Below are 23,327 nucleotides of genomic sequence, written 5' to 3'. Positions count from 1 at the left end.
CCAGCGTGGCCCAGCAGGGACATGGTGGACTCTGGATTTGAATTGAAGCAGTCCGTCTCGAGCCCAGCACTGCCTTTCAGTACAGACCACCTTGCTTTGTGTTAGCCACCCCATTGTGCAAGACATTAGTTTCTCTGCGTTGCTAGATCAATTACGTCTAGCTCATTGACCTTCACCTGCCAAAGTTTTGACGCAGCTTATCCGCTTCTGTGACGTCTGTGTGCCCCGTTGTTCCCAGGTTGCCGGACAGGTGAAGCCAAACTGACCAAAGGATTTCATCTGGCCGCCCGGTTCATCATCCACACGGTGGGGCCCAAGTACAAAAGCCGCTACCGCACGGCCGCCGAGAGCTCCCTGTATAGCTGCTACAGAAACGTGCTGCAGTTGGCTAAGTACGCCGCGTCATTTCCTGCACGCAGCATGCCACACGGCATTAAAGACCCTGGTTTTACAGTGGCACCTAGCTATAGAAGCCAAATTGTGAGGGATTTAGATAATTTCGGAGGACCCTGAGTGAAAGAAATGGCTTTGGGTAACTTGAGAATTTAACCTGTTCTGATTTTAATCTTTAGTTGGAATCTTTTCTTCCTATTGGTGCAGTTAAATTAATAGTCTCACGCTCTACTGAGTGAGCTAGCCGGGCCTGTGCAATTAAATATTGATAAAATTAGTAGTGCAGTTGGGTTAAATATTACAGTAGATTTGTCGATGGGGCAGAGAAGCAGCAGCTAAGCTGCATTTTTGAATTAGTTATGTATTATGTATGTTTTATGAGTGTGTGTAATTTTTATATTTTCTTTTTGGTTGCAGAGAGCAGTCTATGTCTTCTGTTGGGTTCTGTGTCATTAATTCTGCAAAACGCGGGTATCCTCTAGAGGATGCTACACACATAGCACTGCGTAAGTGATGCTCGAGATGCTGTGCGTAACGACGTAACACTTCATATGTGGGGTTGGGGATGCTCTGCATACACTGAGTTTTAAAAAAATTTTCTATCACTAATTAAATGGCTGGAGCCAGAGGGGGCTTGTGACCCAATCTTGGCGCCCTGGAGGGAGGCTTGCACTGACGCCTCGAGAGCTCTCAGTTTGTCTTGTGTTGACTTTTTCATCCGTTTGGGTAAAGGTTTAGAAGTCTTGCCATTAAATGTGGAAATGATACCAAGCTAAGAAGTATGGCCAATACGTTGGGTATTTGAATCATAATTCAAAATAATCTCAACAGCCTGCAACAGTGAAATCAAAATAGAGTTTAGAATATCAGATTCATATAGCACTTTGCAGTTTAAAACACAGCAGCTTTCACACGTGCTATTTGAATATAAAACCCTGCACTTAGGATTTAAAAAGGTGGGGCTCAGTCACTATGAGCCGAAATGTCACATATGTGACATAAAAACATGTTCAGCTCAACAGAGTCCATGGTCTCGTTGTGTTATGTGCGGGTGGAGACCGCAGCCAGTTTCATGTGCGGTTCTGGGTTCCACGCCTCATGCGACACTGGCGAACTCAGGGCCGGCAGTTTGAAACGTGAGTGGTCTTGCTCCTAAGGGAGAGCGTAGCACATGCAGTGTCTGCCATCAGGGGTCTGAGGGACTCGTTGTGGGCTTGTTCTGTACCGCATTTTAGAGCAACGGCACTTCACTTCTGGACATCATTACAACCTGCGTCGAGCACCTGGCGAAAAGCCGCAGACCCTTCCCCTGAGGAGCGCGCATCCATGTGGAGTTTACACGCTGTCTCGGGCTCCACAGACCCTGGGAAGGAGTGTAGACGAGCTCTCGAACTAGAGAAGATGGTCTAAGACCCATGACAGGATGGAGACTGGTCCCTTTGAGATAGGACAGTCTATTAGAAAAGTTCTTTAAGGGACCTCCTTGTCATTGGGAACACTCGTGCATGGGCCCAGTGACATCTGTGGCAGACAGTCCTCATTTGGGAGGGAAACGACCATACTGGACTGTCTTGAAGACCCCTTTCTCTCCATCTCTAGAATTTAAAGATGAGATGCTAAAAGTTTTCTATCCACCAAAAAATTACAAAGATATTTGCAGGTATAAAATTATTATCACATAGCCGAGAATTTAGGGTGAGGGCATGTTCAGGCCTAAATGGCCTTATTTAATAATCAGTTATTTCTAAAACTTAGGTCCTTGTCGATCAATGATTTTAGAGTAAATGCATATATTTTATAGTTAGAGTTTACATATACATTAGAGTGAAATTCTTAAGCAGAGATCTTTTCCTCTTTGTATTTATAGTTCTTGCGTATGTCAAGAATGGTTTACATATGGTTCTTGCTCAAGAAATACATACTTTAACAAGGAATAAAGGAATTTTCTCTTATTGCCTCAATGGCCCTGTACTTTAGGTAGTATGGTATCCATTTTACAGATAAAATGGGCTCAGAACTTTATCGTGTTCTCAGGGTTATGCAGGCTTGGAACATAAGTCCAGGCCTTCTGACTCCCAAGTCCAATAACCTGTTCATTATGCTCAAGCTAGAACTGCTTCAGGGGAGAATGACCGCGTGATAGCTGGCCTGCATGTCTGCTAAACGGTGCCTTACCCAAGCAAAGTCCCTGCCTGCACATAACGCTCCCTGGCAAGGCTTTTGGCAGGTCTCGATAGCCTCTGATTCCACTCAGCCCTTGCTCTGTCGTCTTATAGCTTGAGCTAAGCTTTCTTTTATGTTTCCATTTCTTATCAAAGTAATCATATGGATTAGATAAAAGGGCAGCAGCATTTTATATAAAAAGCTCTGAAAGGGGAGTAAAGTAGACTGATTTTTGGTCCCAATTCTACTAGTCTAACCCTAGCTCTGTGGCCCCAGGTAAATGACTTGATAAAATACCATAGAGGTGTCAGCTTTGAGCAGAATACGTATATCAGGAAAATAAAAAAGTGTGGAGGAATGAACCCTGGAGGACAGCAGTTTTAAAAGGTGGGCTCTGGGTGTTTAGAACTAAGCTAGAGATGTCCGCTCAGTTAAGGGCTGGGCAAAGGCCACTAGCTCTCAGTAGGAAGATGATAGAGAACAATCTGGGTAACACAGAAATTAAGAAAAAAGTAATTCATTTTTGATTAGATGGAGTTTTGACAGTGATGAAGGGCTGAGCGGGACGTCTAATACTGTAACTGAGTGAACGGAAAGACACTTGTGCTAGGTCATCCTGGTCAGGGAGGGAGGCCGCAGGGAATAAAAAGACTATGCTAGATAAGGGGAATTGTCTGGAGTCAGCATCTTCTGTGCCGGGTGCTGTCCTAGACACTGGCAACGAAACCGTAAATAAAAGAAAGCTCTTGCTGTTGAGTTTTCATCTTAGCCGATGGGGTCGGGGGGCAGAGAGGATTTACAGTAAATAAAAAACTCCATGAAACGTCTGTAATGATTGCTTGGGAGGAAAGCAGATCAGGGAGCTTTTGAACAGAGTAGGCTGGGCAGGCTTTGCCAACGAGGCATCACTGAGCAGGGACCTTCATGAAGGGAGCGATCCATCGCAAAAATAAAACTTGGAGGAATTTGACTTTTCTCCATGTATAATTTGTTTTTTATTGAATGTTTATGTTCTTTTTTATTGAATGTTTATGTTCTTTTTTATTGAATGTATATGTTCTTTTCCGTAGGCACCGTAAGGAGATTCCTAGAGATTCATGGAGAGACCATTGAAAAAGTAGTATTTGCTGTCTCTGAACTTGAAGAGGTATTTGGCTAATTATGTTGCGTTGTTTTAATCTTGCAGACCAGTATCGCCTATGAATAGAGATGCAAAAATCTCTAACAAAATATTAGCAAACTGAATTCAGCAACATATAAATGGATTATGTACCATCACTAAGTGGGGTTTATCTCAGGAATGTCAGGGTGGTTCAACTACAAAAATCAATCAGTGTAATATACCATATTAATAGAATAAAGGATGAAAAAATAATAAAGGCTAAAACCACATGATCATCTCAGAAGATGCAGAAAAGCATTGGACAAAATCCAACACCCTTTCATGATAAATAACACTTAACAGACTGGGAATAGAAGGGAACATCCTCAACGTGATGAAGGGCAGGTATGAAAAACCCACAGCTCACGTTACGGTTATTGGTGAGGACGTGCCGAAAGCAGTCTGCCGAAAAGCGGGAACAGGATGACAGGGCTGCTCTTACCAATTCTAGTCGCCATTGTACTGTCCTGGTTCTAGCCAGGACATTTAAGCAACAAAAAGAAATAAAGAGCTCCAGATTGGAAAGAAGGAAAACTCTCTCTATTCATAGGTGACATAATTTGGTATATAAAAATCCTACGAAGTCCACCAAAATGCTATTAGAAATAATGAGAGTTCAACAGGGTTACAGGACACAAGATCAGTATAAAAAAGTAAATTGTGTTTCCACGTCCTAGCAATCAATAATCTGAAAACGAAATTAAGAAAACAGTTTTATTTACAATAGCATCAAAAAGAATCAAATATTTAAGACTAAGCTTAACAAAAGAAATGTAAGACCTATACTTTGAAAACTACAAAATATCTTTGCAAGAAATTTTCAAAGACCAAAATAAATGGAAGAATACCCGCGTTCATGAATCAGAAGACTTACCGTTGTTCAAATGTCGGCGTTCCCCAAATCTTCCTACAGAGTCAGGCTTTTTTTTGTAGAAATTAACAAGTTGATCCTGAACTTTACGTGGACATGCAAGGGACCCAGAATAGTCAAAATAACCTTGGAAAAAAAAGAACGAAGTGGGAGGATTCATACTTAACCTGTTTTGAAACTTAAAATACAGCAATCAAGGCCATGTGGGGCTGATGTAAGAATAAACACATTGATCAGTGGAACAGAATTTTTGATAAGGCTGCCAAGACAATTCAGTGCAGAAAAAATAGTCTTATCAATAAATGGCATCCACATGCAAAGGAAAGAAGTTTGACCACTACCTCACATCAGCTGCAAAAATTAGCTCAAAATGGACATAGGACTTAAGTAGAAGAATTAAAACTATAAAGCTGTTAGAAGAAAACAGGTATAAATCTTCACGACCATGGATCAAGCCTGTGAATCAGAAGTACAAGCAGCCAAAATAAAAACAGATCAGTTGCTCACTCTTAAAATTCAACAATAAAAAGACAAATGACCCAGTTTAAAAATGGGCAGAAGTTGCTATTTACTCAAAGGGAGTTGAAAATTTATGTCCCCAAAAGCTTAAGAAGGATGTTTATAGCAGCTTTGTTCATAATTGCCAAAACTTGGAAGCAACCAAGATGTCCTTCGGTGGGGGAATAGATAAATAAACCATGGTCCGTCCAAATAGTGGAATATTTTTCAGTGCTAAAAATAAATGAGCTGTTAAGCCATAGAAAGATATAGAGAAAACCAAAATGCATGTTACTAACTGAAAGAAGCCAATCTGGAAAGGCTACACACTATGTGATCCCAACTATGACATTCTGGAAAAGATAAAACTATGAAGATGGTAAAATGATCGGGGGTTAGAGGTGGGGAAGGTTGCATAGACACGACAGCACGGAATATTTAGGGCAGTGAAAATATTCTATGATACTGTAAGGATGGACACGTCATTATACATTTGTGCCAACCTGTGGAACGTACAGCACCAAGAGTGAGCTCTGACGTGAACTGCAGGTGATTAGATGTGTCACGTGGGCCCATCACTTATAACGAATGTACCCCAAGGGGGTATGGGAAATCTCTGTGCCTTCTCAATTTTGTTGTGAACCTTAAACTGCTCTAAAAAAACAGTCTTTTTTTAAAAAATGGGCAGAAGTTTTACATAGACATTACTTCAGAAAAGATACACAAACGACTGATAAGCACATAAGGAAGTACCTCATAACATTAAACATTAGGGAACTACAAATCAGAATCACGTCCACTTCACATCCACTAGTGTGGCTGTAATTACAAAGACAGACAATAACAAGCGTTGGTGAGAATGTGGAGAAACTGGAACCTTCCTACATAGCTCGTGAGAATGTAAAATTGTGCCGCTGCTTTGGAAAACTGGCAGTTGCTCAGAAAGTTCAAGAGATGCCAGCCACTCTTAAATACGTACAGGAGAGAATCAAAAACATATGTCCCCACAAACACTTGTACACAAAATATTCATATCAGCGTTATTCATAATAGACAAAAAGTGGAAACAACCTGATCCACAGATGAATTGATAAACAGATGTACGTATGTATATGTATATGTATATACACTCGAATATTATCCTACTATAAGAACGAGTGAAGTACTATACATGCTGTGACATGAGTGACCCTTAAAACGTTACGCTAAGTGAAGCCGGTCACAAAAGGCCACTTACTGTGTTCCATTTTTATGAAATGTCCAAAATAGACAATCCAAACAGAGTAGATTAGTGGCTGCCAGTGTTTGGGGGACAGAGAAATGGAGAATGACCTAGCTAATAAGTTTAAATATTCTTTTGGGGATTATGAAAATGTTCCGGAATTTAATGGTGATGATTCCACAACTTTTGTGATTATACCGAAAACCACTGAATTGTATACTTTAAAACTGAATTTTATGGTATGTGAATTACATGTCAAGTTTTTCCGTGAAGGCTACAAAGATGGCATCTTACATGCTTTATACATGAAAGATGACGCAGTGTCGCTAGTGACGATAAGAAAACTGATGGGTAATGATTTCCCGATGATTTCATTGTTCTTCTAAGCACTTTCATCGCTTTGGTTTCTTATTTTTCTGTTTTAGTCTTTTTCAGTGTAGTTTGGAGTAATCGATGGCTAATGATAAATAATTCCTAGGACAATGAAAAAGCAAAATGCTTCAAGATATAGGGAAAACAAGAGCACTAAATGCTCGTAATGTTTCACGGATTTATAAATGAGTCTCATGGACCAGCCCAGATGGAAATTATAAAATAGAATGAGTTTTATTCTAATTTGTTTTTTATAAGGTAAAATTAATCTGTGTTCTTTGGGAAACCTCTACAGAAGAATAAAAGTCATGAAATAGCAATTTATCACAAACAGAACTGTTAAAAAAAAAATCCCTCAAAAACTAAACCGGGTCAGCGTACCCTGATGGCGCACTGAGGATTGAGGAGGTGGCATCTGAGCTGAATCTCAAAAGACAAATATCAGTAAGGCGAAGGAAGGGGGTGGGGACAAGAGTGGCAGGACTTAATGCATTCCAGGTGCAGTGACCTGGAATTGCCAGGATGGTGACCATGTTTAACTAGCTAATAACAAACGTCCTGATCTTTAACAACTGTGGAGGGTCCCCGACAGCATCTAGTCTGAGCTCAGAAGGAGTAGGGTCCTTCTTGATGGGGGCTGTCCTCACGCGAAGGGAACAGCAGCGAGCGCCGTGGGTGCCTGCTCCATTTCTTTGTGGATTTTCACAGAATGCCTTGCTTTTCCAACACAGGCTACTTACCAAAAGCTGCTCCCTCTGTACTTCCCGAGGTCACTAAGGGAGGAGAGTCGGTCCCTGCCCTACCTGCCAGCCGACATCGGGAACGCGGACGGGGAGCCTGTGGTGCCCGAACGGCAGATCCGAATAAGTGAGAAGCCTGGCGCCCCGGAGGGTGAGTCCTGTCTCTCCACCTTACTTCTTGGAGCAAAGGGACAGGCCAGCAGAGACCTGGGAGGGTCAGCTCGACCTTTGGGAAACTCTCTGTCAGTGCAACTCTGTGGTCAGGACCAACTTAGGTGTTTTTAGTCTTAATCTTGTTAAGATTTACTCAATTTAAAACACACAGACACACACACACACACAATGTCAAGTCTGAGTTAGGCGCACACACACACACACACACTCAAGTCTGAGTTAGGCAGCAGAGATTCGGAGGTGGATGTAATTCTCATCCTCATGAAGCTGATAGTTTTTTCCAGGACACTGTTGAGACAGCAGCCAAGTCCATTATCTGAAATTTTCAACACCTTCAACAATGTCCTATAAAAGCCACACCTAGCAGGAAATACTAAGACAAGAATACCGTCACCGTTCGTTGTGTCTCTTTAGGGTACGTACTCATGTGGGTAGAAGCTGTGGTAGAGCTCAGTGGGAGTGGGGTGGCCCTCTGAATCTGTTCACTGTGACGCACATCCTCACCTCTGCGGTGTGTTCGTGGTTATGTCCCTTCTCTGGAGCTGTGCAAAGCAGGCGTCATTGCTGGAATTTGATCGCAAAAGTCGGCAGCTTAGGGACGACTGTGAACAATTTTAAATGCATATCGGGATAAATCTTTAGGAGGCCACTCATCTCTCTCTAATCACCAGCACACGGGCTTACATCGGGCAGAGGGCATTCTACGTAGCGGCAGGAAGTGTCCCTGAACCCAGCCTCGCTGCGGGGGCACCGTGCACTTCAGGGTGCCCCCGTGGCGCGCACCCTGGAATCGTGCCAGAGTCATCTGGAAATTCTCAAAACTGACCACCACTGTACAGGATGATTTTTCCTAAATGCATAAAATGCATTCCATATAATCAGGAGTAATGGGTAGCAAAACCAATCCGAGACAGCAATATTGGGCAATACTGAGACCAGCTCAGTAGCCAAAGGTTCCCTTCTATTATTATTCTCAAAGGGTGCCTGATATGTCTGTATCTCAGAAAATATTGTTACCTTGTAGATAAAGCACTAGTGTTCATAAATAATTTCAACTGGAACGTTAAAACATTTAAAAATAGATGTAAAGTCGGCTTTACTTGAGGGATTGAAAGAAGATTTATTCATGGGTGTTTTTAATAAAAGCAGATTCTTCTAAGCCGCTGGCCTGTCACAGTTTGAGGAGCAATGAAGTAGATGTGAGCAAGTCCCCGCTGTGCTTCAGGTGGTGGCATTGCCTTGGGAAGCTCCCCATGGTCCAAGGGGCTCGTTTGTTTTTATTTTTTAATTTTTTTTTTAACATCTAGTAAGGCAGTGGGAATAACACTAGGGACTGTCTTCTGCTAGCCGAACATAAAATGATCATATGGATAAATTGGAAAGTTAACTTACTAATTCGTAGCAAGAACCGAAGTTCTTATGGACCAGAATGATTGTGTAGGCGTGATCGATGTAAGAAACCAAGATGCTAATACAGAATCGAACATTCCTTAGAGGATGCGGCTCACACCCTGCAGTCTGGTCTATCTGTCCTCCCTCGGGTTCCCTGACAAAGGGGCTGAAGTTCATGTGCCAGCCACTCAAGGGTTCCCTCCTGAAACAGTCTCTTCTGTTAGATGCTGTGTTACAATCCACATTTAAAACCACGTACAGTATAAATACTCCTTTCTTTTTCTTATGCTTACATTCCACTGTTTCCTTCTTAAGGTTGTACCCGAGTCACCCTGATTTGATTTCACGTATTCCTGAAACTTCTGTCACGCATGGACAGGTGGTTTCCTTCATTATTTCAGTTCTTCAAATACCTAAGTCTGATTTAAGTTTCATTCTCGAAAAATAACCTTTTAACCCCATTTCTTCTTTGCGGGAGCTCACAGTCATCCCTTTTGCAGTGTTCAGTCTGTTCGTCGCATTTACTGTCAGGTTTTGTCGTAAGCTCTGTATTGATCGGTTTTTTGTTACAGACGACCAGGAAGAGGAGGACGAAGGCTTGGGAGTTGATCTCTCTTTCATTGGCTCCCACGCTTTTGCTCGGATGGAAGGAGATATTGACAAGCAAAGGAGACTGATCCTACAGGGACAGTTGTCGGAGGCAGCCCTGCAGAAGCAGCATCAGAGAAAGTAAGGCAAACCCCCGGGGGCTGATAGGCACGGCCGGGAGGAGCTGGCCTGACATCTGCTGAACGATCTGCATAGGATGCATTCTAACTACTCCTTGTGACAGTCCAGTGCGAAGGGTATCGTCTCATTTTATAGATACAGAAATTCAGAGTTAAGTTATCAAGGGTAGAAGCTAGTAGTTGTTGAGGCCACTGCTCAGATGCAGATCTGATTTCAGCGCTCCTGCCCTTTGTACTGTAGTCGTGGTGCCTCTAGGTGAGGTCTTGTGAAGTGGACACTAGAGAAGGGAGAGGCAGACCTAACCGCAGGAGAGTTTTTACCTAACCTTACCATGTTTATAATTAAAACATAATCTTCAGTTTTATTCAATTTAAGAGGGCTTATTTCTTCCCGATTTAGCCCAAAGACCTCATAAAGCCCTTCCATTTCTCTCAGGTGTTTTCTAAAGCAATTCTGAATAAATCCATTTTAAAACATAAAGAAAAGCAGCTTTTGTACTTCTGGGTAAGCTTTTCCAAGGATTATCAGTCCTTGGAAACTTAGGTGCTTTTCAAAAAATTTTAAAGGAAAGAAAAAAATCATAAACTGTAAATGATTAATATCATCTATTACCTGACAGGGTTGGTTAAGGGGATAACATCTCATAGGGTTGATGTGAACTTTAAATAAGATGATGTCGTGAGCTGAGCACAGCACCTGGTACTTAGTAAGCTCTTAAAATTGGTCACTCGGTCTCCTCTTCAGTACTGAGCAAATTGTAGTCTGCTTTACCTTTGAGCTTCAGTACTTGCCATCCTGCAATTCCTGCCCATTCTCCAGGTTTCGGCTGAGAAGCGATGGCCTCTGGAAACTCGCCTCGCTGGAGATAAGTCGGAATAGATGGAGAAGTCTAGAATAGATGTCTCCTCCTCTGTGCTTTTCTCCCCACTCTGCGCTTAACCAAAGCCTAGCGTGGCATTTATCACGCTACGTTGTAATGACGTGTGGTGCTGCTTAGTCTCCATCTGTAAGCAGAGGTTGGATTAGATGACCCTTGGAGTCCCGTGCAGATAGAGTTTTGTGTCTGCTGAGCGGGGTCTTCACTTAATTTTGATTTTATTTTTAAAAAGAAAAGAAAAGCGGTCACTAGGGGGCGCCAAGTAAGCAGCTTTTCCAAAAGCAGTCACAATCGTGCTACTCTCAGTGGTTTCCGAACTGGGCCAAGTGTGAGGATCCTCAGGCAGACGATTTTCTTTACCTCCACTGACTGGCCTGTCCATCACGTGACTAGGATTTTGGCATCTATATAGGTTTTAAAACTTTTTCACATCTTAATTCGTGCGCTACTAGATTTGGGTACTTCATCTGGTCTGGGGCAGACTCTCAGGTCCCCTTTGCATTCTTAAAATTGTGGAGGACCCCAAAGAGCTTTTGTTTAAACAAATTATACCTGCCAACATCTATGTCTGTGTGAGAAATTTCTTATTAAATCATTTAAAAAATAACCTACCATGTTTTTATGAAGCATAACTTTTTTTTTTCGAGAATGGCACTGTTTTATATTTTTGCAAATCTTTTAATGTTTGGCTTAGTAGAAAGCAGCTGGATTCTCATCAGCCTTCAGACTATTTCAATAAGTCATTTTGGGTGAAGTATAAAAAGAAAATCCAACCTCAGATGTATAATTGGAAAAGGGAGGAGTATTGTAATAGCCTTTTCAAATAATTGGAGATATTATTCTTTGATATTGCTCCATAACTTGATAAATGGTCATTTTTTTAACATTTAATTGTAATGTGGAATCTCAAACCATATCCATGAATTTTTGTATTCTGTAATATTGAAATGTGTTGTTCTATTGGGCACTTCGAATTGATTTTATAGTAGGAACTTAGAGCATGAATTTATAACGATCCCTTGGCATATTGAAAAAGATTCACTGAATTATTCAGATCTTCCGAATATTGACACATTTCACTATACAATATCAAAAGATTATATGTGTTAATATCACCACTGATATTATCAGGAAAGTATTTAAGTGTTAGGAACTGTAAGCTTCTGGTAATGGATACAAATTTCCCAAAACTATACATATTTTTTAAAGGTCAGCTTTTATCACTGGCAGTAAAAACTGTTGGTTATTTTTCTTGAAATGACAAGGTCACTTTATTCGTTTTGCCAACTATTCATCTTGAATAACCAGAGTTTGTCTGCCAGTCAATACTTGAAGAAAAACGGTGTTCCATGAAAAAAAGCAACTATGTTCAGCTTGCAAGACAAGCACATAGTGCTTTTCTTCAAGACAACCTCATATATCAGTATGCAGAAGTGCTTTATGTGTTTTTCCCATTTTGTGACACATTAATATTAAACAGATGTGTTCTCAAGGGTTGATTTAATAAAATTAATTATTTTTACTTCCTCATCAAAGACATGCTTAAATGAAAGTGGCTTTTTTTTTTTTTTCCCTGGGAGTGCCTTGGCAGCGAAGAACACAGCGACAGCTGACATTCTGGCGCCTCCACCTCGAGTCTGCTAAGGCACCAGCAGCCTCACCCGACAGTGGTGCTTTCCCACCAACAGTGCAGATGTCAGCACAGTGAAAAAGGCAGACAAGGTTTCGGTCTTATTAGAAAAATAGTTTTCACCTTGCAAACCCCCTGAAAAAGTGTCAGGTCCGTGGACCCCATGTCAGGGGCCACTGGTCTGAGGTCTCTCACCAGTAGTTCCTGGTTGAAAGGGACTTTGGGAATCATCCGATACTGTTCTCCGAAGTGGCGTCCACAGTCTGTAAGCGGTAGGGTCGCCAGCGTGGCCTGCCAGAAGTGCGTAGGCCCCACGCCACACTTCTCGAATCAGAACCTCTGTGGGAAGGGCTCAGGAATCTTCCCTCTTAAGGTTCTTAGGCGATTCTCTTGTGCCCTAAATCACTTATCCAGTCTGACCTTTTTACTTTATAGAGGTAAATTGGTCCCCAAGAGTGGCTTTCCCTGAGTTGCAGCTATTTGAGGACGAGCCTTCAAAGTGGCCTGCAGCCTCTCTCCCTTCTCTGCCACCATCTTCAGCCCGCTCACACAAACCAGCTGCGGAGATGTGGGGAAAGACCAGAGATTTTTTGTATATACAAAGCACTGTGTCGTTACCACTTTTCTCAAATCAGTCGACCTCCTCCCTCCTCCCCTCTCCTCTCTAACACACGCGTGCACACGCAGAGCCCCCACGTACCTTCTTCATTTCAGTATGAGTGGTACAGATATTCTGGAATTTCTTCAGCTTGCGTTTGGACTGGATACTGTCTTTCCGTGTCTCTCTTTTTATAGTGAGGGGATTTGTTTCACTTAATAAAAACAAGTTCAAGCCAGTGTTAAAATGAGTCTTGTATTCACTGAGTTCGTGCTTTCCGGAAAGGCGTCAGCACGAGAGTAGATTCTAGGAAGGAATGTGAAAACAGCACGTGAAACATTGTCCTTCCTGGCAGAGGACCTTGATCTTGAGGTTCATGTTTGTTACACAGTCAACAGTTTCCATTCATTTCAGGAAGCATTGGGTATTTACTCTGTACACCATAATATCCTAGATGTTGAAATAGAGATAAATAAGGTAGTCCCTCTTTTCTGTAAATTCATGAATGAGCCACACTACAAAGCCTGAACCAAGAAACGAAAATTGGTACCTCGGCCACTCGGTCCCCTTAGTGATAAGCTGCATCGGAATCAGACGTCTCGTTTATGTGCCCAGTGTCTGTGATGATTAAAGGTCTTGTCTCACATCTGCATTGCAGTGCACTTCAGAGTAATGACAGCAGCTCAGCAGTGCGGCCCAGGGAATCTGAGAGACCCGTCCAGGGGGCCTGTGAGACCAAAACTGGTGTTATGATGACGCCGAAGCTTGTTTGTCCTTTTCATTCTCATTCTTACAGTGTTCATTGGAGTTCCCAGAGGCAGCTTAATGTGTGACCTTGCAGTAGATTAAATGCAGAAGCAGATGTGAGAATCCAGTAAAATTAAAGAGATTTGCAGAAATAGATTATAAGTCTTCTCCCTAAATATAGCTTTTTTTCAATGAAAACTTATTTATGTTTACATGATAGGTTTTTACTGGTTTTAAATTAATAACTTTTTAAAATTTGTTTTTATTTTTGATACGTTAAATGTTGGTGGATGTAACGAAAGGGTCCAGAGACCAAAAAGTTTGAAAATTGATGATATTGTTTAGGAGTTTATGACATAACTGAGCCGTAGGTCGCCTGCTTGCATACTTTGACCCATGCTAAATGTTTAAGATTGCAGGTTGTCCTTTTTAAAATGCATTTCTCTCAGACTTTTTAAATCAGGCTTTTACTTACATTAAAAAGTCTTGTTTCTGTTGATTTTTGTTAGTTGACCAGGTTGAGCAAATGATCAGTTTTTCTGAGGAGTAAGTAAGTCTTTAGTTAGCAACATCTTTTTGAGAGCCTGCAGCTCTGTCGTCGGTGACGACGCCGAAGGGCACGTGGCGTGGCTGTTAGATTGTCCCCTTCGCAGCGTGGCCACAGTCTGCCCCGTCGGTAGCTCTGTGCAGTGATGCTTTTAAACGTCTGAAAAAATACACATATTGCCTGTCTCTTAGTATTTCCAGGTATTCTGCCCAGTTGTGACACTAATCTGGGTATGTCATACTGTAGAAATTGGTTTACTTACAAAAATTAGGAAGCAGTCTATTTTTTTCAAAGATAATCGCTTTTAAAACTGTTAAAATTATTTTATAGTAACTTTTTTTCTTTTTCAAGTGTTCCTTGGTTGGCTTAAGTTCCAGTTGTCTGTGATTCTTATGTCATTTCTCACAGTAAAAACTTTATCTCATTGAATATTAAATATTTATTGAGCTCTTAGTAATGTGCCAGGTGTTGTGCTAGAAACGTAATAAAGTGACATGCAGGACAGATACAGCTCCAGTCTTTGTGGAGCTTAGGGTCTTGGAGAGAGAGAGACTATTAAACTAGTTATTATATGAGTAATATAGAGTACATAGCAAGGGTCTTAATTAACCATGTCCAGTGTGAGACAGTTTGCATGAGGCGAGGTCAGGAACAGCTAATTCATCCCAAAGCCAGAATTTTCCCTGGGTTATTGGTTGTACCCAAATGGATTAGTTATTGTTCTTGTAAGAGTAATTTAGCTTACATTTTCTTCATCGTTCAACATTTGGTTTTGCAGGTGGATGATAATTAACTGGAAGAAATTGCCTTATATTAGTTTTTATCAGTAACACATAGAGATTCTGCATAGTGCAATGACCTCTTTGATTCCTTCCTCATAATAATAAAAATATTCTTTAGGAACAGAGAAAGATAAAAACAGATCCCATCTGGAAGTTGAATTTACAAGGGCTTATTATAATTACTATATCTTTTCTTTCTCTAGTTATAATCGTTGGTTATGTCAAGCAAGATCTGAGGATCTCTCTGACATTGCTTCTCTAAAAGCCTTATACCAAACAGGTGAGCTTGAGAATATGCTAATTTATTCTTTTAGTAATTAAGGGCCCTAGCTAGGATGCTATTAGAGAGTTCATTTTTCTCTGATTTTGTCCATTTCATCCATGAATAAAATGTTTTTGTACTAACGAAGGTAGTTTTTGCACTAATGATGATAGTTTTTGCTCGTTATCAAGAACTTAAAAATAACTTCTCAACCTATAAAATTTTCAACTTGTTCTACATTGACCAACTTCACTTCTTATTGTTCTTTTTGTTATCTTTCTTTCTTTTTTTCTGCTTTTAAAAGTACCATACACTTGCTATACAAAATTCAAACCCTGTATAAACATACAATGGAAGCAGTGAAAGTTCTCAGATTCCTACTCTGTCTCTCTTATATTTCTTTTTCAGACAGCTCTTGTTAATTTTTAGATTCAGTTCCATTTAGTTCCTGGATCACTCGTGTTATTAAAAGTTGTAGTGAGCTTAAGAAAAAAGCTATTTATAGAAAGATCTTTGCCCTGCAACCATACCTTTGACTGCCCCTGATTTAAAAACCTGTCAGAGGCCTTATCTTAAAGGAAGGGCAGTCATCAAAATCTCATAAAGCTTAAAAAAAAAAAAAAAAAAAAGGCGCTGTTTTCCACACAGTGAATGAAATCTGACGGTGAAATTTGAAAAACATATGTTTCTGGTTTTCAATCTTTTATATTTGCATAGAATATTTTAATAAGGTCAGAGCCCAAGACAGTAACACTTTTGGAATGAAGGGTCTGGATGCTGATTACATTTCCTGTTTGTAGGTGTCGATCACTGTGGCCGCACGGTGATGGTGGTAGTCGGAAGAAACATTCCCGTGACGTTAATAGATATGGACAAGGTAAGCCACGAAAAGGCTCTATTTTACAAAAACGTTGATTTTAAAATAAAGAGGCTATGAATTTGGAGTCAGGCCTTAGGACATGAGATGACACAGAACTGCATATCTTTGGCAGAGCAGCAGCCCTGATTCCGCAAGTTTGTGCGTGCCATTTTGGTAAGGTACGGGTTTGGCCTTGCTGTGTAAGAGAAACAGTCATGTGATCTCCAGAAAGGCAGCTGCTTCGTTACGGACGTGATGTAACTGGCAAAACTTTGGTTGGAATCATTCTGTATCATAATTATACATCAAAGTCTGCCTTTCTTGCAATAAGAAAAATTGTGTATCTATCTGAGGAGAAGAAACCAGAGATGTAGTTAACCTAAGATGTCATAATTTCATAATCTCTTCGTTTGGAGGCAAAGGACTGAAATAGATGATTCAAAAAAGAAGAAATGGTATTACTGGTAAATGAAAATAAAAAATGTTCAACCTGGTTAGTAGTCCAAAGAAAGTGAGTGAAAACGGGGTACCTCTTCTCGCCTTCACAATTAACGAGAGCTTTTAAATCGTTGTGATCAAAGATAAATTGAAACTATAAAAGTGCTCGCACCCATGGACCCATTCATTCCTTTCCTAAGAATCTGTACTAAGGAAGTGATTCGAAGTATGGAAGAAGCCGTTGGCCCTGAAATGGCCCAACTAGGAAAACTCGGGCACAGGACGCATGAATGAATTGTTTGATTTCACAGGATAAATATGTAGATCTTCTTAAAACATCAGTTTTATTAGAAACCAATTACAAAGGAGGAGAATCACTTTAATACATAATTCTTAACCACAGTAAAAAAAACCGTGTACTTAAAAACATAAAAATTACACACAATTTTAAGATAGTTGTGCAAAAACAGATAAATGCTTCTGGCTAAGCCCTTAGGCTCCTGGTCACTGGCGTTTGGGTAAAAATTATGAAAGCACTGGACCTGGCATGTAACTCACAGGCTAATTCATAGCATGAAATTGTAACTTACATTCCTAACAGGTAAGTATGGTTCATCAGCAAATGGAATGTTCTATGACCCTTTAAAATTCTGGTTATAGAGGCAAATACTGTAGAGAAATGTTTATAATATCAATAGGATAAAAACTGATACATTAAATTGTATATACACGGACTCTTTTTTTAAAACATTAAAGGTTAAAAACTGGAAGTAAATGTCCCAAAATGGATTTCATGGTTTGGGGGAGAATTTGTTTTCTCCCCTTTTTCTGTCATGTGGCTATACTTTTTTATAATGAAAATATTTAAGTTAAAGATGGGGAGTGTGAAGCTAAAAATGGGTGTCTTAATTGCCCTGAGGATGGGGAAGAGAGTGGATAGAAAGGGCTAGAATCAATCTGGTAAGAGCAAAAATAATAATAAAATATAAAATAATATAATAATAATTCACATAAAGAAGATACATATATAGCTCACATATGTAAAGCAAATTACATGATTAGTAAGTTTCTATTTGTGGTCATTCGTTTTATGTTATCAGTAATCACTATGACATTCATCCTCCCCATTAATAACGAGCGTGAGACCAGCAAAAACATAACTCCCCACGTCTGACTTCAGCGTGCACTTGCATGGCATCTGGGTGTTCGTGAGGTTTCATTTCATATAAAATAATGACATGCGTGGTAAGGTCAAGCCAGGTAACTACTCGAAAGATACTGTGTTTCCTTCATGCCCTCCCCTGTCTGCTCTGGTCACGGTGGTTGGATCTGAGTCCGTGGCGATCCCGTCACGTTATTGCCAAGGGCTCCCCAGGGAGGTCTGGGAACTGGCCTCTGTGACAGCCGCTTCCCCTTACGGTTCAGCCACACCACGGGGCCAAACGGGCCCTGCCCGACTGCAAATCTGCTTTGCGTTTCCCTTACATTTCATGCCTCTTAATGGAATGTCGCTAACTGAACTGGGCCGCACTGAATTTGAGTCTTGCACAGTCTTCCCAGAAATGCCACCCAGCCCATTGCCACCTGCTGGCCAAACCTGTTCTCGTTTTCCTGGTTCAGATCAGCATCACGGATGCCAAGAAAATGAGCCCTCGCAGCGACCCCTGTGAGGCAGTGCTCACTGTTCTTGTGCAGTAATTCTTGGTTAAGTGAGCCATGAGTCTGTATCTGAGTAGAAACTGCAAAGACTTTCCATTGAATTCAAGCAAAAGCTAAAAGAATGGTTAACATCCAGACATTCTTCTGATGCTGATTTTGATAGCACTGTCTTAGAGAGAGAACCTGGCGTGTGACAGAAGCACAGGAAGCGCTCTTTGACAGGATAGAGACTGTCCTCTGTCGCTTAGAACAAGACTAAAAAGGAGCCGTACTGCGGCCCCACGAGAATTACTACACCCTGGCACGCTGCACTCTCCCGAAGCTCTTTTCAAAGGGAATTGATACTCGCCAGTCCGATGTCATCTGCGGTGCCTGGGGCGCAGATTAGATGAATCGTTTGGGTTTTTCCTCTCTCTCGGTCTCTGTGAAATAGACTACTGAGCAAAATGATCTTTCCCTTGACTCCTCTTTTTCTTCTAGGCGCTCTTATATTTCATCCACGTAATGGACCACATTGCTGTGAAGGAGTATGTATTAGTGTATTTTCACACACTGACCAGCGAGTACAATCACCTGGACTCTGACTTCCTGAAGAAACTCTACGACGTGGTTGATGTCAAGTTAGTTGTTTTTGCAAATTATGAAGGGGAAACAGCTTCTTTATCTTTATCTCCTAATATGAAGCAGTAGCAAACATTGCTGTGTATTCTATGAAAGCATATTTCATATAACAAAGATTTTTATCATTCATAGGTTAGATATTTTAATACTAGGAGGACCTCCTTAACTTCATCTTATCACATTTAAATTCATATGTAAACTTTCGCCTGCTTTTAAATACCTTGAAAAAGGTTCAGGGGTCATTACCAGTCTTCATTTATAAAATAACAAGCGTACTACCTTCTATTGATAAGCTGTGTTACGCTTGTCGAAATACATATATAAACATTATTTCATTTGATCTAGTGACCCATAAGTTTAATTCATAATCTGATCCCGGAGATTCTAGCGCTGTATAAAAAAGCACACAGGAAGTTTGTTTAAATTTTGAATTTTATGAATTCAAGTTAAATATGAATTTACTTTGTCCTACCTGTAGATAGATAAATATAGGTATTATCTACATTTGAAAGATGGGGAAATACAGACATTCCGAAAGGCAGAGTGTGTTGCCCAGGGTCTCAGAGCAGTAATGCAGAATTCGGACTTGAACCTGGGATACTGACTTGGAGCCAGAAAATTGTTTGCATTAAACCATGTTCCCTTGAAGTGATAATGGAAATTTTAACCAGAACATATAGATACCCCACTGCAGCAAAGATAAAATGTTCTGCTTTGCATTTTTTTCTCATTCTCATCGATTTCCTAAATAAAAACAGTCCTCACCCTCCCGGTGCGTGCTTGCTGCTGGCAGCATCGCAGCATCCCTGTGGATTACACTGAAAATGCCGCATCACAGTTAGTGTGCAGAGGAGGCAAACCACCGCGCATTTCCGAGTGCCTAGCTCCTCCCATCAGACCTCACCCTGATTGGGAACGTGAAAGCTCTCCTTACCTAGCGCACACCTTTGTCACTTGCTCTGAGTGTGGTCGTGTAAGGACGCTTCACTCCACTGATTCCGCCTCTGCCACTAACGGCTCTTCACCGCGAACAGGCCTCAACAATGAAAGGAAGAATTTATACTGTTTCTCTGAAGTCCTCTGCAATTAGCCTTCTGTGGCCCAAAGATGCTTAATAATAGGCTGTTGAAATAATTTCAGGCATGCCTGGAAAGAGTACATAGAATAGTGGATAGGGCGCGATTCTGGAGCCATGCTGCTTAGGTTCAGTCTCTGGCTCTGCCACTTGTTGGTTGGGTGACTTTCAGAAGCTTAGAACAGACATAATATTAGCTCTCAGCTCAGTGAATTGTTTCGAGAGTTAAATATATAAAGCCTTTGTGCATACAATTTGTGGGACACAGTAAACTCCCTATATTTGTTGTTGTAATATGACTGTTGAAACGTTTAGTTTCTAATTTTTGCTATAATGTAAGTGGTTGTAGTGTTTTTTAGTTCATAACCTGATCCCAGAGAGTCTTATTAGCATCATGTGAAAAAAAGGGCACGCAATAAATTTGTTTGTAAAGTACGATTTTACTTTGTCCTACCTGCAGGTGGCTCTATTACAGCCAAGAAAATATCTCCTATAAAATAGATACTTTAAATAATGCAGTGTTCTCGGAATTGTTTTATGGTATCTTACCTAAAATTTAGTATGTAAGCTAAAGCTGTTTAAAAAACTATTTTTTTCCTCCGAATACTCAGGTAAAGAATTAATTGTCCATCATAGTGACTGGTTTTAAGCATGACTTATACTGATCCTTTTTTTCCTTTTTTTTTTTTTTTAATATTGAATCAGGTACAAGAGGAATTTGAAGGCTGTTTATTTTGTTCATCCAACATTTCGTTCCAAGGTACAGTATTTTTCTTTTTCGCTAAATCTTGAGTTTAAGCGCACAGCATGCCAGCATATTAAGATATGTGTCAACATCTCAATTCTCCGCCTTCCACGTGAACTGCTTGCTTTGTTCCCCCTTCCCTTTTAAGCGATGTCAAGTTGCGACCCTGACGTTTTGGTCTCAGGTGTCACTCCAGTGTCTGCACGGCCCTCGCGGGCCCTTCGCCTCGCCGTCCTGCCTGTCCGTGCTCTCGGTTCATGGTGCTGCTCCAGAGTACCCTGTCCCGCCTCCGCTCATGGCCGACTCCTGTTTCTCCTCCAGATCTCAGCTCAACAATTACTTTCTGTAGAAAACCCTCCCTGACCCGTCCTGCAGCTAGTAGGTACTCCCGCATTGCACCCCCTAAGATTTTATAGTCTCCTGTCATCACATTTGTGATTCGAATTAGTTGCTGAATTTCTGCCATGTATGTTAGCCCGCAAGACCCATGAGAGCCGGAATACAGCTGTCTTGCTCGTGGTTATATCCCTGGTATCTGATCCTACATCCTGGCTTCAGGACATCTTTGGTTCTTCTACTTTTTAAAAAATGTCATCTTTTTTGTCTTTATTTTCCTCCCTGTCCAGCCGAAAACCCACGTTCCCTCACTTCAGCCACTCTCGTCAGCACTTGTCCATCATTCTGCTTCCTTAGCTCCTTCGACCGCACTTGTCCATCATTCTGCTTCCTTAGCTCCTTGCGTGTGGGTTGCTGAGCACAGAGCCGTGTGAGGTTGGGCTGCTCAGCAGCCTCCCGGGGCTTGCGTGGCCAGGGCCTTTGACATTTCACTTGACAGTGGCCCACCCAGCGTGGCCATCTGCTCTCCTCAAGCCCTGTCCTGCCAGCAGCTCCTCACTCCAACGTCTGGCCTTGCCTCGCTCTTAACCCAGAACACAGAACACGTCCGTAAGCGCTCCAGTCCCTCTGCCTGGGCTCCGGATCCACAGTAATAACAGCAGCTGATGCTTTCGAAGCACTCGCTCGGTGCCAGTCCTGCCCGTGCATTAGCCTTTAAGTCTCACGATAAACCCGTGAAGTAGATGTAGTAGTGTTCCTACTTTAGAGGCATGGAAATCGGCGCTTAGAGAGATTAAATAACGCTTCCCGGTGAGCCGCTAACACGTAGCAAAGACTGGGTTTGAATCTAGGCACTTCGGGGCTTACCCGTAACGGCGCAGTGTGTTCGCATCTCCTCGGGAACCTCTCCCCGCTAATCCTCTCCCGTTTTCCTAGATCTAACTCTAGTTTAACCATGCTAAAGCCTCCACTTACCTCTCTCCCCTTTACAACCAGAATTTGCCTCCGTTTTTTCATACACTTTAAATTACGCCAACCTGGTGCAGATCCCTCTATGGCAACCGAAGCTGCTTGCCCCCGAATTACTGGTAATCTCTGTTTCTAAAGGCAGCAGACACTTTTCCGTCTTTATCTTACCTGTTTCCCTATAGTCTCAAACACAGCCGATCACTTCTTCCTCAAAACGCTTTGCCTTGGCTTCTCTGAAACGTAACCTTGCCTAGTTTTTCTCCTCCTTCTAGCCACTCGTTCTCAGTCTCCTTTGCTGTCTCCTCTCTCCTTACTCATTCTTTGAATGTTACTGTTCCCGGGTCCTCTGCCCTCATCTTTCATTCTGTACCTTTTTGCGTTCCTGTGTCTTCGGCGTGCAGTTCCCAGATACACATCTGGGGAAGCAGTGAAGCCTGCTGTTTGAAAGCAGGGCTTCAGGAGTCAGGTCTATAGCTTCTGCTTCCAGCTCTTCCAGTTACCAACTTATCATCTCAGGCAAGTTCTGTAACCTCTCTGTGCTTTAATTTCATCTTCTATAGAATGGGAATGATGATAGTACCTACCCTGGTTGTGTTGTTGGAAGGACCCAGTTAGTTTATACACGTAAAATGCTTAAAACATTACCGGGCACATGTTAGACACTCAGTAACATTCGCCGCCGTCGTCGTCAGTCCTGTACTTAGACCTCCGTGTTGAACTGCTGATTAGATGTCATCGCTTAGCCGTCTCACCCCTGCGGGTCAGCATTGTAGAGACAAAACTACTCGTGTCCTCCTGTCTCGCGCACTCCCACACTGCGTTTCGTATTCCGTATCTTAGTAAGTGGGACCACCGCCTACCCAGAGGCCAAAGCCAGAAACCAGAAAGCATTCTCGGGTACTTTCCTGACCTCACCGCTCCCCAGATCGCATCGTTTCCGTGTGCTCGCTGTTGCCTGGATCCGTGCCTGCATCTTTCGTCCCACCGCATCCACTTTAGTTCATCCCCCATCATCTTTCACCTGAAAGGGTGCAGCCGCCTCCTCATCGATGTCCGTGCTGCCCTCCCTTTAGGATAGCACTGTGCCAAGTGCCTTCGGGCCTTCCTAGTGAATTTTTCTCACAACGTTAATATAAGAAGCCTCAAGTATTTATTATAGGGTCCTTTGCAAAAGCTTATCAAGACTGGCTTTAGGCCAAAAAAAAAAAAAAATCTGAGTATATCAGTGGGGTTTGGAGAAAAGATGACTTATTTGGGCATAAAAATCCAGGACTTCATGATTTATTGGATGAGTAGGAGTGAGAGAAAGGACTGTCATCTCCATCCCTGGTGTCATCAGATGTGGGGCTCATGGATCGAGACATAAATGTGAGAGTCACCATCAAGTAAACAGAGCTTTAACTCCTCAAATGTGCCGGTGAATAAAATCACAGAGAGAGTTAGAGCAGAGAGGACAACTAAAGACA

The 23,327-nt window shown here is 41.7% G+C and overlaps 1 protein-coding gene across 5 annotated transcripts in view; it reads left to right on the top strand.

The window, feature by feature from the left end:
• GDAP2 (ganglioside induced differentiation associated protein 2) overlaps positions 1 to 23,327 on the top strand; it is a 53,981-nt gene that overhangs the window by 16,375 nt on the left and 14,279 nt on the right. For 4 of the 5 annotated variants that reach the window (XM_006919682.3, XM_015595564.2, XM_025052190.1 and 1 more), the window contains 9 exons: positions 239 to 392; positions 811 to 899; positions 3,627 to 3,703; positions 7,413 to 7,572; positions 9,560 to 9,716; positions 15,101 to 15,177; positions 15,960 to 16,036; positions 18,596 to 18,735; positions 20,517 to 20,571. In XM_006919682.3, the coding sequence (XP_006919744.1) occupies positions 239 to 392; positions 811 to 899; positions 3,627 to 3,703; positions 7,413 to 7,572; positions 9,560 to 9,716; positions 15,101 to 15,177; positions 15,960 to 16,036; positions 18,596 to 18,735; positions 20,517 to 20,571 (986 nt within the window). Of the gene's footprint in view, positions 1 to 238; positions 393 to 810; positions 900 to 3,626; positions 3,704 to 7,412; positions 7,573 to 9,559; positions 9,717 to 15,100; positions 15,178 to 15,959; positions 16,037 to 18,595; positions 18,736 to 20,516; positions 20,572 to 21,182; positions 23,322 to 23,327 lie in introns of those variants that run through there. The other variant, XM_025052192.1, reaches the window with a different exon arrangement.

The sequence above is a fragment of the Pteropus alecto genome, unplaced genomic scaffold, assembly GCF_000325575.1.
Source record: "Pteropus alecto unplaced genomic scaffold, ASM32557v1 scaffold106, whole genome shotgun sequence".
NCBI lineage: Eukaryota > Metazoa > Chordata > Mammalia > Chiroptera > Pteropodidae > Pteropus > Pteropus alecto.
This window is presented reverse-complemented; position numbering and strand designations above follow the sequence as displayed.